Source organism: Magallana gigas, chromosome 4 (genome assembly GCF_963853765.1).
Source record: "Magallana gigas chromosome 4, xbMagGiga1.1, whole genome shotgun sequence".
Classification (NCBI taxonomy): domain Eukaryota; kingdom Metazoa; phylum Mollusca; class Bivalvia; order Ostreida; family Ostreidae; genus Magallana; species Magallana gigas.
Window position 1 is genome coordinate 34838223 of NC_088856.1, and position 14676 is coordinate 34852898.

General features: G+C 32.5%; 1 protein-coding gene across 5 annotated transcripts; it reads left to right on the forward strand.

The window, feature by feature from the left end:
• Window positions 1–16: 16 nt before the first annotated feature.
• LOC105322361 (histone deacetylase 11) lies at window positions 17–13661 on the forward strand. 5 transcript variants are annotated; one of them, XM_034450017.2, is made up of 12 exons: window positions 77–270; window positions 472–691; window positions 936–1036; window positions 1481–1510; window positions 4813–4929; window positions 5480–5662; window positions 5993–6089; window positions 6470–6539; window positions 7167–7275; window positions 7704–7884; window positions 8497–8532; window positions 11685–13661. In XM_034450017.2, the coding sequence occupies exons 2-11, from the start codon at window positions 511–513 to the stop codon at window positions 8529–8531; spliced, it is 1104 nt and encodes a 367-aa protein (XP_034305908.2). In that variant the 5' UTR covers window positions 77–270; window positions 472–510; the 3' UTR covers window position 8532; window positions 11685–13661. The 5 variants fall into 5 exon arrangements, with proteins under 5 accessions (XP_011419317.3, XP_011419319.3, XP_011419318.3 ...); XM_011421015.4 differs by lacking the exon at window positions 8497–8532 and having other exon boundaries at window positions 17–144; XM_011421013.4 differs by lacking the exon at window positions 8497–8532 and having other exon boundaries at window positions 78–270.
• The last annotated feature ends 1015 nt before the right edge of the window (window positions 13662–14676 follow it).

Here is a 14676-nt window from a genome sequence, read left to right on the forward strand (position 1 = left end):
TTGATCTTTTAAAAATCTTTAATTTTTTTTTAAATTTCTGGCTTTACCACGTCCCGGCAATGTAAACAGGGAATGTCGACTGTCACAGGAGTATGGTCATGGTGAAGAGATGACTAGTTTTTACAGAAAATAAGGGATAACTGGGTAACGCTGAAATTGATGAACATTTTTTCGACCAATCAAACTGCTTTAGAATAACTAAACCACTCGAAAAATTTAGCAACCACTTCAATGAACCTAAAACGATTTCGTATGTCTTGACTTTGGCAGGTTAGTCTGAATCAGCTGTTTATTGGATATTACATCATAAAAAAGGCACTGTAAATTTATAGTATACTTTTTGGAGGTTTTGAAAGTCCATGTGAATCTCTCTCTCTCTCTCTCTCTCTCTCTCTCTCTCTCTGATCTCTCTCTCTCTCTGATCTCTCTCTCTCTCAAATTAAATTCGATATATATGTTCTCGTTTTTTAGACTTCCTAATTGTAAGTGATGTTTGAATAATCCTATGAAATGGAAGAAGAAAATCCAAAAACAACAAGGGAACTCCACGAGACATCTCTATATCAGGAGATCAGGCCCACACAGTGGCCCATCATCTATTCTCCAGAATACAACATTGGGTTCCTTGGATTGGAGAAACTTCACCCATTTGATGCAGGGAAATGGGGGAAGGTTTATGGATTCTTGAAAGGTCTATAATATTCATATTTACATGTAAATGTTCAGATTAATTACATAACATTTTATTGAACAAGTTATTTTTGAAAGATGAAAACATTTTATTGTTTTTTTTTTATCTTAATTGTTGTTGATTTTATTTGATTTTGTTCCAATGATTCTCTTTCATGATTATCAACTTAAAATTATTTTTTTTCATAATTATCAAAATAAATTAAAGAAAAAACAAAATTACCATTTTGTGTATGAATACATAGATGCGGGGATGATCCGTGATGACACCACGGTGAGGGCTACTGAGGCCACAGAGAGGGACTTATTGGTTGTTCACACCAAGGGATACCTCAATAACCTGAAAGTAAGTCCAAGAAAAAGCTTGACTCAGTTACAAATCGATATATAGGTATTTTTCGAAAGATTTGATAATTTGTACTTGCATAAAAATGTTTTGAAATGAAATTTTGTAAATTCTGAACAATTACAAATCATCTTGAATAACATATACTGCAAACAGTTATAAAATAAGGAGTTATTTCCATAAATACACAATGTGTTATTCAGATAATTGTCATATATATTTAAACTGTGTTGAATGCCATAAAATGTTCCTCTCTCTTACATTCCATTTTTTGATTATTATTCTGTGTTTGAATGATAAAATATTCTAATTACCTTGTGTAATTGTATGCATCAACCTACTCATGATCTCAGGACTGAGGTGATTGCATTGGTAATTCAATTTATGTGTACAAAAAAATGATAAAATTGACGATACAGACCATTTTAAAATTGTTTCTGACAGCTGTCATCTATTATTGAGGGAGTGGATGAGGTAATTTCTGTGTCACTCATTCAATCTTTGTCTTGTCGAAAGATGATCTGGAGCTTTGTTATCTTCCTGAATAGTTCTTGTAGCTTAGTGTTACTTCCATCGAAGCAAAGAAAAAGTTTTTGTTTTTTTAGTTTATCACGCTTGAGTTGATAACTCAGCATTGGCCATAAAGTTCTTCTATTCAAAGCAACATTTAAAAATAAGTTTGTTTGCCTCCACTTCAGATCAGTTGGTATTTCCTAAGAAATATCATAATTACCGGTAATCAAGAAAATATATTTGTAAATGAAGATGGTGATATATTGGAATACATGTATTCAGTCTACAAAAGTACAAATAATAAACTAGAGAGGAGGTACCATACCGTGATATCAGCTGTTATACCAGTACTTTGGGGTATCCTGGCAGAAAGACACTCTGAAAAAATGGGTTGAAATTTTGTTCCTTATAAGTTTGATACATTCCCCCCACTTTCGATCAAGTTTTGGCTGAAAAGTGAGTATTATACATGTTATACACTTATGAGACTTTAAGGTAATGATTTATAGCTCTACAAAACTTCTCCACTTAGAACTTTGATCATTTATTTGATGTTTGTAAAAAAGTAGTGTTTTTGAGTTATTTTTAATATTTGACTCCATGCACGTTACGCTATATAGTACATGATGTTGTAATTTGCTGTACGTTATGTGTGAGAATGTAGTCAATGCTTTTTATCCGACAATCATTTCAATTCTGACCCTGCATAAATTTGTCAGACTTAGTGTTGTGGATCACTTGTAATCTGAAGAGGGAGTGGGGGGTTGTATAATTCAAAACAGGATTATATAGAACATATTATATATATATATGATGTTGAATAAAAAGTTTCGAAAATGTTTAAAACTTTTTCAAAATTAAATGGGGGAATTTCCTGACATTTATAAATATAGAATACCGGTATATCTTTTTTATGAATCCTGTTGAACCCTCTTTGGTAGATAGGAAGCAATGGATCATCTTTATATAATCCTCGAACACAGCAGATTTGACCTCAATTACACTGATCCACTCTAAATCATTTGGGGAAAAATATATTGTGTATTTCCTTGTTTCTCAAGTGATGTCTTTGAAGCAATGTCAACACAATGACCATGTTCTAACAAACATAAAAATCTGCTGTGTTTTATTTTTCAAAGTCAAGACCTGGATTTTCTATGTACATGTTATATACATGAACTTGTGTTGTTCCTATTTTATACATTGTACTTGTTCGGTCACCTGTCAAATGTTTGTGCCTGCTGCCCACTCTTGTATATATGTTACACAGATTCAAATCCCTGGAAGGCGGAGTTGTGTATATTAAATGGAGATTTTGAAAAAAAAATCACATTAACATTTTTTCTGGTCAGTGGTCACTACTGGGACATTGTTTTTATCTGTTTAGAAAATTGGCGGGGCTAATTTATATCAGTGTGGTCATCATTGATCATATCATTTCACTTAACCTGTTTAGTTACTAACAAATGAGCTATAGACTAAATAAGTGTAAACACTAACAATTCACAAAAATCAATTCCTGTACAGTTGCCATAATAAACAGGTGTCATTTTAGGAAATTTATACAATTGAAAAATGGTGTAAATGAACTTTGAATACTCACAGTGTCAAAATTAGAAAGGTACATACCGGTATAATACCATTATATTATATTATACAACATAGATATTTTTTCATATAAATTCCCTTTGACTTGTACGGTTAGTCTTCATAAATGTTAGTCCCAAAGATTTGTGTTAGACATAACACAATTTTTTTTTCAAATTTTTTTTTTTACTAGAATTTTACTTTATAAATCTAAGAATTAGGATATAACGACATATATGACAATGTTCAGTATTTTTTTTTTTTTTACTTTAAAGCAATATAAGCTGGTTTGTTAATTAACTGACTAATTAATAATTAACTGTTAACTGACACACTAGTTGAATGATTACACATAGTATATTGCTTTAATAGATTACATACAGTACTATACTGCTTATATAGATGAACACTCCCAGAGGCACCACTACATGTACTGCATGGCACCACAGCTCTCTGAAGGGGGGGGGGGGTATATAAATAACACATGTAGAGATGATTCATGCATAAAGCAGAGCAGAGAATCAGAAATAACTATTAATATGCATGACGTAAACACTGAGTATTAAAGTGATTTGTATTGTCTTCTAACTGCATGATTTATACTTTATGTACATATAAGTATTAATTCATATCAAGACGTGGATTTTACTTTCAAATCATTATCCATTTGTGTATTTTTTTTTAATTCATCATTATTTAAGATTCCAAGAACCCATCTATATATGATTAATAATATTGTTTTGTAATATATTTAATATTTAACATATGAAAATTAATATAGCAGCTTTATTTTTAAACAGCAGTCTTTAAGACACTTGCATGTATTCAATCATTAATGATCAGAATCATACACTTGCACATGTTGACCTTCACGTTCATATATAGTCATCAAATAAAATGAAAAAATTAATTTGCATGAAATCTTCCATGGAAAGTTAGGAAAAAAGGAGTACACATTTACAAATGTTTATACATGTAAATTAGGTAAAGCCAAACTCTGAATATGATCCCCACACAAAGTACATTTTGTTATATTGTTTTAATTTTATTCTGTCCCTTTATAACTTTTATTTAATATATCCTCTTGTAAGTGTGTTGTTAAACCTATTGATATAGATAATAATGTACATAATATATGTGTATCATGATAATACATTGTATCGTTGTTCAAATCTATATCTGTTGTAGTGATAATGTAGTATAAACTAAAGAACGAAGACTAATTGATCATTGTTTTCATTTTGAGCTTGTAACTCTTGAGTCTCTCTCAGTTTTCTTTTGAGATTGAATGAGTGGCCATGTGACATTCTCTTATAGTTAAAAAAAAATCTAGCAATTAATTATTAACAAAAATTGACGGAAGAGTTATCTCTTTTTAATCATATAGTGTTTAAAGTTCCCTTTGCATCGACTTCACATAAAAATGGTTGAATGGGATCTGTAGCTATTAGGCTCAACAGGTGCAGCAGTTTCAACATTCAAAGATTTTCTCTAAACACATTCAATTATTGAAAATAAATAATAGCTGCATGTTAATAATTCCGTAATGAAAGATAAAAGCTAGGTATGTTTAGGGGAAAGTCTCAAAGAAAGCATAAATGAAATGAGCTTGCTTAAAGATAAGCCGTCCCTCCATTCCTCCCTTGTTTTGAGTGATCTCTGCTGTTTCTTTGTAGTGGAGCATCAACGTGGCCCAGATAACAGAGGTGCCACCAGTGGCTCTCCTCCCAAACTTCATTGTACAGAGGAAGGTGCTCCGTCCATTCAGATACCACACAGGTGGCACCATCCTGGTCAGTACTGCTCACTGGAATCAGTACTCTGTATAGTACTACTACTTTTAAAATAACCATTACATCAAGAATGTAAAATGTCTGCTTGTGGATTTGCTTGTCCCTTTCCGAATCTAATCCATAGCTTGGAAGGACTAGCATAAAGACAACTTGGTACACAAGGTTGCAAATAATGCGAGGTGTAATATAATTGGCATGACATTAGTTTGAAAAAAAAATCTTGGTAGTGACATAAGTCTAGTACATGTATAACACAATGCATGTATTGCCATTCATGCATTTAATTGACAGTGAGAGCAAAGTACATACACAAGTATTGGAGTAGCTGAGTTTAGCTAGGTTATATATAGATACATGTATATTGTTTTACATACATATACAAATGTAATAACATTTTTTAACCTAGTATGTAAAGAGGTTTAAGATGATTTTGGGGGGGGGGGGGGTTATCATGATTTCACATTCATAAAACTGGGAAGTACAAGTACATGTACTTTCAAAGAATGCAAGATGATCACATAAACACTTGATCACATTCCACTACCGACAGGCAGGAAAGCTTGCCCAGGAGAGAGGATGGGCCATCAACATTGGCGGGGGGTTCCATCACTGCTCGGCTGACCGGGGAGGGGGGTTCTGTGCCTATGCTGACATCACTCTCTCCATCCACTTCATGTTTGATCGACTGCAGGGAATCTCCAAGGTCCTAATTATTGATCTAGATGCTCATCAGGTAATAATGTTGATTTATTATTTTACAATTAAAACAATGAAAGTGTGAGTGGATATGGAAAAGTTCTGTAGAGACAGTACCAAGCTTCACTTTAAGGAAGCAGTGTGAATTATTTCCTGTTGGATTTTTTTTTATGATAGGGTTACACAGTCATGTATTGGTAATGAGAGTATCCAAATTTTATGTTATTGACCATACAAGCCAAGTTGTTTCAAGTACTTAATGACTAATTTATACTTGATACAATTTGTTCTGATGGTGGTACATGTACATGAAACAAATTTATTTGTGACTTAGTTATTAAAACCAGAGCACCTGTTATGTTTTCAGGGGAATGGACATGAGCGAGACTTTATGGACGACAAAAGAGTGTACATAATGGATGTGTATAACAGGGGGATCTATCCCCACGATGGCTATGCAAAACGTAATACATTGATCTGATTGTATAACATTACATCACATATAACATTTGACATTAAATTCAAAGTAAATGTTTTTCTGATAAATTCATGCAATATGCTAATATATTCTCCCATATGTTCAGGATTAAAAGCGCATCAAGATTTTCAATTTTTAACACTGCTCAGTAACATACATATATTTTGGATTTAAATTTTTTTGCTTAAAATAACAATTGTGTAGGTGGATACATGTATAATTTATTTTAAAGGAAATGAAATAAGATATAAATATAAAATTGTGCCATTCTGAAAGTAGGAAATATATTAACAGTGAATGTAAATTTTATGGTATAATTTGAATGATACAATTTATTCACCATCTGTATAAAAAATTGATTTGCAGGTGCCATAAACAAGAAGGTAGAACTCCAGCACTTCACAGATGACAAAGTTTACCTGGCTCTGGTTGACAAGTGAGTTACCTGTAAATTAGTGTTTAAATGTTTACCTAACTCTAGTAGACAGTTGAGATACCTGTAAATTAGTGTTTAACTGTTTACCCGGCTCTAGTAGACAGGTGAGATACCTGTAAATTAGTGTTTAACTGTTTACATGGCTTTAGAAGACAGTTGGGTTAAATGTAAATTAGTGTTTAACTGTTTACCTGACTCTAGTAGACAGTTGAGATACCTGTAAATTAGTGTTTAACTGTTTACCAAACTCAAGTAGACAGTTGAGATACCTGTAAATTAGTGTTTAACTGTTTACCTGGCTCTAGTAGTACTACTTAGACAGATGAGTTACTCAGTACATGTAGAGTAGTGTTTACTAGTATCTGGTTCTGTAAACAGATGAGATATTTTAGTGTTCATCCAGATCAAGTAAATGGGTTAGATGAATTAGAGTTTAAATGGGTCAAGTAAATTGGTGAGACTAATAAGTTTTATCTGACATCAATTTTCCAGAATTATATGCACTAAACGTTTATTTGTCATCATTGATGATAACTAATTATTCAGAATATCTAGTAATTATATTATTAAAGATGAAGTTACAGTGTATGTATTCAGAATAATGAATTAAAAAATGTCATTTTTTAGACACACCAATGAGGCCTTGGATGAGTTTCAGCCGGATGCGGTGGTCTATAACGCCGGGACCGATATACTGGAAGGGGACCCCTTGGGCAACCTCTCAATCACTGCTCAGGTACATAAAGTCTGTATTAACAGTTCCATTCTATCTACTGATTTGTTAGGATGATAAACAAGAGGCATGTAGCACCCGATAATAAATTGCTATCTCTACAAAATATTTGGCAAGTGCTTGCTTGTGCCTGCCTTGCTGAACAGGCCTGTTGGTAATATTAAAAAAAAAAGGTCTTTTTTTCTACATTACATCAAAAAATATTCATGTTATAGAGAATATTCAACATTAGTTGTTAATTTTATTTTTTTTTTACAATAATGTACCAGTTTATCGTGTTGCATATTTCATATAATACATAAACATCCACATGTTTGATATATTGACATGATTGATATTGAAACAATGCTATTATTAATAAATATTAACTCTAATTAAAAAGTCTAAAAAGCGATACATGTACGTTTAATACAAATAATCAACATCTTCAGGGAATCATTGAAAGAGACAGGCTTGTGTTCAGTCATGTGCGAAGTCGAAACATTCCAATTCTGATGGTAACCAGTGGAGGATATCAACGAAGCACGGCGCGCATTATAGCAGACTCTGTCCTCAATTTGAAAAAACAAGGTCTAATTCCATGTGAGGAGGCGGAAAATGCCCCTAAACCTCGTATGTAATCTAAATCATGACCAATGCAGGTTCATTTATTGTTGTAAGTCTGTGCTCATTGTGTTTGTCTTTTTCCACATCAGTTTATTTTTATTTTGAGGGTTTTAAAAAAAAAAAAAAATTGGACTGCATGTATGACTTCACATCAGTACAATGTACTTATTATGATCAGTCAGTATTCAGAAGTTGTTAAATCCATGGTACCATAATGGTATTGAACGTGAAGTAATTTTAGAAACAGTTTTGAATAGGACTTTTTCATTCTTTAGATTCATGTATGTACATGTATTTTTGTTTATGTATATCTGTCTGTAGCTGACGTATAATGCGCGCCCAAAGAGGAAGAAAATTGGGAAGATTACCTATTTTTTATTTATAACTTTAAAAGGAAAAACATTTTTGATAGCCAAGCTAAGAGGGCAAATTACTCAAAAGACAAAAAATGAAAATATGAAATAAAGAGAAGGGATTAGGAGACAAATAGTCCCCAATGTTTTCTTTGGGCCTGCATGGATGTACATGTATGTGCACCAAAATGGTCGTTGTTTTGCATGAAGATGTACAGTATACATGTTTGAATGGTGTTAGTAGCTCTTGCATTTTGTGTTTCAGCATCGTTTTTTAATTTGAAATTCTTCAAAAAATGAGGTAAAAATAAATTCAGAAATAACTTTCTTAGTAGTATACATTCTTCTAGTATCTTCTGCATGAATGATGCTAATTCATCTTTAGAAAACAAGTTTTTGTTGAATGATGAAACTTTCAAGAAAACTCTTTCTTTTTCTTTGCAATCATACTTCTTATATATATGTACACATGTATGATCAGAAATGTTACAATAGAGTTTTTAGGGGAGAGATCAAATGTTCCATTTCTGACAAAATCTCATCAAGGCTCAATATTGTGAATATTGTAAATATGGTACTTAATTTGTATCTATCACACTATTAATTAATTATTATTGCTAAACTTATATTCTATTTGTTTACTGATAAAAGAGTGGAGAATTTCATTCAGCATTTCCAAAGTTTTTGGTGAAATTTTTCAGAAATTATTGAATAATTATATAACTTAAATTTTATGTGCAATTAAAGCTGAACACCGCTCGTAAATAGGCACCGTCACACAGATACCTGGTATATAGGCCTACATGTAAACCCTTCGATTTCGTAACACCCGATTGCACACCTGAACCTCGTGGCCGACATGTAGTATTCCTTTTGTGGTCTTTAGATTTTATGCGTTTTTTTCTTATCTTATGTTCATTTTCTGTTTGTAAATAATGCATTGACCAATTTATTTGATGTTAGTATTCTCCTGGCTTCAAAAAGTGCGTAAAATTTGATAGTTTCATCGCGACCGGGTAACACGGCGAGGCAAAATGTACGTCCTCACAGGTGAGACCTCTACAGCGAAGTACTTTGAACTGTTTAAGGTCTGTCCCTTATATAAGGGTTGTAGGGACAGCAGTGATTAAAGAGAAATATGGCGGACAGTGCCTATTTACGAGCTGTGTTCAGCTTTAAGTTAACATTACAGCACAATAAATGACTAGGTAAACATGTATTGACTCAAAGAATAAAAGTTATATTAGATCACTTTCAAAAAACTCATTTTATTTTGCAAAGGGATGCTCTGGCTTCTAATATTGTTACTGTTTTGAAATGTGTCTTATACATGTACATGTATGTACTTTAGTATTTAACTGTCACTAATATCCAATCATCCCTGCTTCAATGTCATTTATTACCTACTAATTGATATCAAACTCAGGAATACAGATTATGATTTGAAGGAAAACAAAACAACAAACATTAAGACCTAGAAAAAGTAGATTCACATTGGTATCTCACTTTTACATACGATTCAACAGTAATTATCAAATTAATACGATTTTATATCTGAAGAAAATTACCGTACAAGTATTTGACAGTTGTAACTTGATTATCATGAAATGGGCAACAAATATAGATTTTTAGGTCACCTGAGTCACTCAGGTGACCTATTGCAATTGGTCTTCGTCCGTCGTCGTGCGTTGTGCGTCGTGCGTCTGTGCGTCGTGCGTCGTGCGTTAACAATTTTACATTTTTAACTTCTTCTTGAAAACTACCAGGCCAATCGTTACCATTTTTGGTGTGAAGCATCTCTATGGTAAGAAGAATCTAAATTGTGAAATTTATGGCTCTACCACCCCTGGGGTGCCACGGGCGGGGCCAAATATGCAAAAAAAGCCAAATTTTCAAAAATCTTCTTCTCTACTTCCACACATGTGAGGAAAAAACTGAATGCATGGTTATAATGTCCATGAAGCCCTCTACCAAAATTGTGAAATTCATGACCCCTGGGTCAGGGATTCAGGCTCTAGGGTGGGGCCAATATGGCCAAATAGTAAAAATGTATTAAATCTTAGAAAATCTTCTTCTCTACTACCATATATATTTGTTAAAAACTAAATGCATGATTATGATGTCCATGAAGCCCTCTTCCTAAATTGTGAAATTCATGACCCCTGGGTCAGGGATTCAGGCTCTAGGGAGGGGCCAATATGGCCAAATAGTAAAAATGTATTAAATCTTAGAAAATCTTCTTCTCTACTACCATATATATTCGTTAAAAACTAAATGCATGATTATGATGTCCATGAAGCCCTCATCCTAAATTGTGAAATTCATGACTACTGGGTCAGGGATTCAGGCTCTAGGGAGGGGCCAATATGGCCAAATAGTAAAAATGTATTAAATCTTAGAAAATCTTCTTCTCTACTATCATATATATTTGTTAAAACCTAAATGCATGATAATGATGTCCATGAAGCCCTCATCCTAAATTGTGAAATTCATGACCCCTCGGTCAGGGGTTCAGGCTCTGGGATGGGGCCGTTAGGCCAAATAGTAAAAATGTATTAAATCTTAGAAAATCTTCTTCGCTACTCCCATATATATTTGTTAAAAACTAAATGCATGATTATGATGTCCATGAGGCTCTCTACTAAAATTGTGAAATTCATGACCCCTGGGTAAGGTGTTCATGCTCTGGGGTGGGGCCAATATGGCCATATAGTAAAAATGATTTAAATCTTAAAAAATCTTCTTCTCTACTCCAACACATGTGGGCAAAAAACTGAATACATGGTTATGATATCCACAATCTCCTTTACCTAAATTGTGAAATTCATGGCCCCTGGGTCAGGGGTTCAGGACATGGGGGGGGGGGGCAATATGGCAATAAAGTGTTAATGCATATAATGTTTAAAAATCTTCTTCTCTATTCTCACACATCTGTATTAAAAAAAACGACTAATAATTATGTTTACCAGGAAGTCCTCTACTGAAATTTTAATGTTCATGTCCCCTGGGGTATGGGTTTTGACTCTAGGGCAGGGCCAAAATGGATGTATAGATGTTAATGCATATAACGTTAAAAAATTATCTTCTTTACTCCCACACACCTGAAAGGAAAACTGAATTCATTATTTTGTAGACCAGATCTTTTAGTTTTTCACCAAAATTATAGGTTTCACAGTTTGAATTAAATGTGGTTGTCATTACAAATTTATAATTTTTCTACTCCAGTATGAAACCAAATTAATTAGATGCATATATGAGACTCCATGACAAGTTTGTGTATTGGATATATGCTACTCAGGTGACCGTTAAGGCCAATTGGCCTCTTGTTATTGTATATAGTAATTAAAAAGGGGCCATGTCATAATTAAACTTAATGGCATTGTTATACTGTATATTGTACAAGTGAACTTGAATTTTACTTTAATTAACTTCTTTATGTTTTGCCTCGCTCAGGAATCGCAATTCCTAGAAGTCAAAGTGAAGGATTCTTGGCACGATTTAAAAGGACTTGTCAATCACAACCAGAGACCAATCAAAACGCTGCCAGCCCAGAAGGAGGCTCCTCATTGAATGACACATAAGATAAGAAGTTGTGCCTCCCATTCTGTGATATTAATTGATTGATGCTGACTGAAGATAGTGATATTTATTGTTAATTTATTGTTATCTGTTTATTTTTATTTGTTTGTGTATGTTTCAACTTTGTCCATACAGTTTGTATGATGTCTCTTGTGAATGTAAATCTACGTAAGAATCAACATTAAAAAAATATGTTACATATATATACATGTATATGAATATTTTGAAACCATGTTAGTTGTATTTTATGTGTACATTTGTATTATCTTTTCAAAATGATTTTCATGATTTTAAAATGAAAACCAAAATAATATTCAACAGAAAATTTGAGAAATACAAAACCATTCTAAAACAGTCTTGGCTGTAAATAAATACAATTGTATTGCATGCACATGACTGTTTTTTAAAACACTATGATCTTTTGTAATATTTTCAAATATTTAAAAAATATACTTTCCCGGCACTTTTTATTGATTTTATAAATGAAACCAGAATGAATAAAAGATTGTACATGCATCTTCAATCAGGTTATCCATTCAAACTCAAAACATGAATTTATATTAACTTTGTTTAATAAGCGCACGTACATAATAGTACATGTATGTGCCTTTTTTCAGTTTTGAACGTAAATTATACATGTATATTTATTATATGTAAATCCATGTCTGTGTGCCATCACACTCTGTTTGCTTTTTTAAGTGCAATACATTCAAATGTCCAGAACTGTTCATTCTTGTATATTTTTAATTGTATCAGAATTATTTATGCTCATAGCATGTTTTTTTTCTCAATGAGATTAATTGCTTTACTTGTTTTGGAAATGCTATAATTGCAATCTTTATCATCACACCTTAAACACTTGAGTAGCTTTTGTTTAATAATAGTATTGTGTTGTGAATTCATATATTTTATAATCTTTGCCAAAGTGCCAAAAAAGAATGCAACAATTTTTTTTAAAAAATGCCTTCTGAAGTGTTAAATTTGGCTGACAAGCAGTCATTTACCTGATCATGAATATACATGTTTATCAAACATAATGTGAAATGTTTGAGTGCATGGTTGGTTAGCACTAATCTGATTTTCTATTTTACCAAATATTGTAAAGTTTTGATTCATGTCCAAGTCCAATGCATCTCCATTTTTAACTGTGAAATTAACAACCCTTGGTCAGTGCTTAGCATCTAAGCAAGATTGACTGATATATGTATATCAAATTGTGTATTCATATACCTTTATACACTATGCTTAATTCAGATATAATTAAGACACAGCTTTTGTCAATCTTAATTATTATAAGTGTAAATGCACTTGATTGACTTTTATGTACACATAGGGGACCAACAAAACCAATTTGTATATTGTTTTTCCAGTTACCTTAATGATCAATTTATTGATGAACAAAGTATTATGAGAGAGAGAAAGAGAGAGAGAAAGAGAGAGAGAGAGAGATTGATTTTAATATACAGTGCTTGCTAAAATGTTCAATCTCTGGTAATTAATTGCCATATTCTTTAGATTCAATTCAAATCATCTGATTAGATAGATGTACATTGTAGTACATAAAATTTAATTGAGAATTTTGAAATGTATAGTGAAGAAATTCATAAAATGCAGTCTATATTTTCCTAATCCTGTTTGAAAATAACAATCATAGGAAAAATAGAGTGTAAATGGCACAAAGTATTAGATGTGTATAAATATACAATTTTTCTTATTAGGTATAATTCTGAAACTAATATTGTGAATACAAAGGTATGTGCTTTGGGGTAAAAATACATTCCTGTGCAAAAGAAAAACAAACTACATGTATTTTTTATTTGAAAAATAAAATAAAAAGTATGTTATTTTGAAGCGGCAGTACTGTTGTTATTGATATGTCACAGAAACATCAATTTTAGGACTTCAGTTTCGACCGCTTTTGTTGTCTAAAGGTGCAACCAGAAGTATAGCTACTTGCTGAAATCAAAGTTTTTAAATCGCAGAGATAATAATCAACACATGAGTATTACATGATTTATTATAGACTTTATACTGCTTGATGCAATTACATTGTAACTCCATTTTCAACAAGAGATGTTTGTGAAACACTTATGCCCTCCTTCCTTGGAAACATCCACAAAGAAAATGAACGTAAACTGCAAATATTTGGAATTTTTCTAAGTCCAAGGGGCATAACTCTGTCGGAAATTGCTCTATCATACCCAAAATCAAACTTGACTTAGATATTATTTAGATAAACCTGCATACCAAATTTCATATTAATATGTGCACCCTCTGTGAAGAAAATGAGCGGAAACTGCAAATAACTCAAATTTTTCTAAGTCCAAGGGCCATAACTCCGTCGAAAATTGCTCGATCGTACCCAATATCGAAGTTGACCTGGACATTATCATGATAAACCTGTATACCAAATTTCATTTCAATATGTTTATCCTTTGCAAAGAAAATGAATGGAAACTGTTGGTGGACCGACCGACAGACAGCAGCAAAGCAATATGCCCTCCCTTCTTCGAAGGGATAATTAAAAAACAGTGTTTGTTTCGAAAAAAACTGAAAAAAGTGGATATATCTACATGTACTTTGTTTAATGGCTGAATACATGAGGTCTTTTAACACTGAACAGGACCAATTAATATGAATACTATTTTCTCATTTTCCTTTCATGGATTTCAGCATGCAGCTTTATAAACCATTTGCACTTGTCACACCTAATTGCACACTTAGAACTCATGGTTAAACTCTATTCCTTTGTTGTCTTAAATTCTGCTGTTTAATTTCATTGTTTTACATGCATTTCCAGGCTGGGTTGTTGTTATGCATTGAAACAAGTGCATGTATTGGACAATTTTAGTGGGACGGAGTCACA

What these genes read in the sequence shown, in the direction of transcription:
- LOC105322361 (XM_011421015.4), top strand. Translation starts at nt 511, where the DNA reads ATGGAAGAAGAAAATCCAAAAACAACAAGGGAACTCCACGAGACATCT. An exon ending in CCACGATGGCTATGCAAAAC is followed by an intron (nt 6,090 to 6,469) that starts GTAATACATTGA and finishes ATTGATTTGCAG; the next exon opens with GTGCCATAAACAAGAAGGTA. An exon ending in TACCTGGCTCTGGTTGACAA is followed by an intron (nt 6,540 to 7,166) that starts GTGAGTTACCTG and finishes GTCATTTTTTAG; the next exon opens with ACACACCAATGAGGCCTTGG.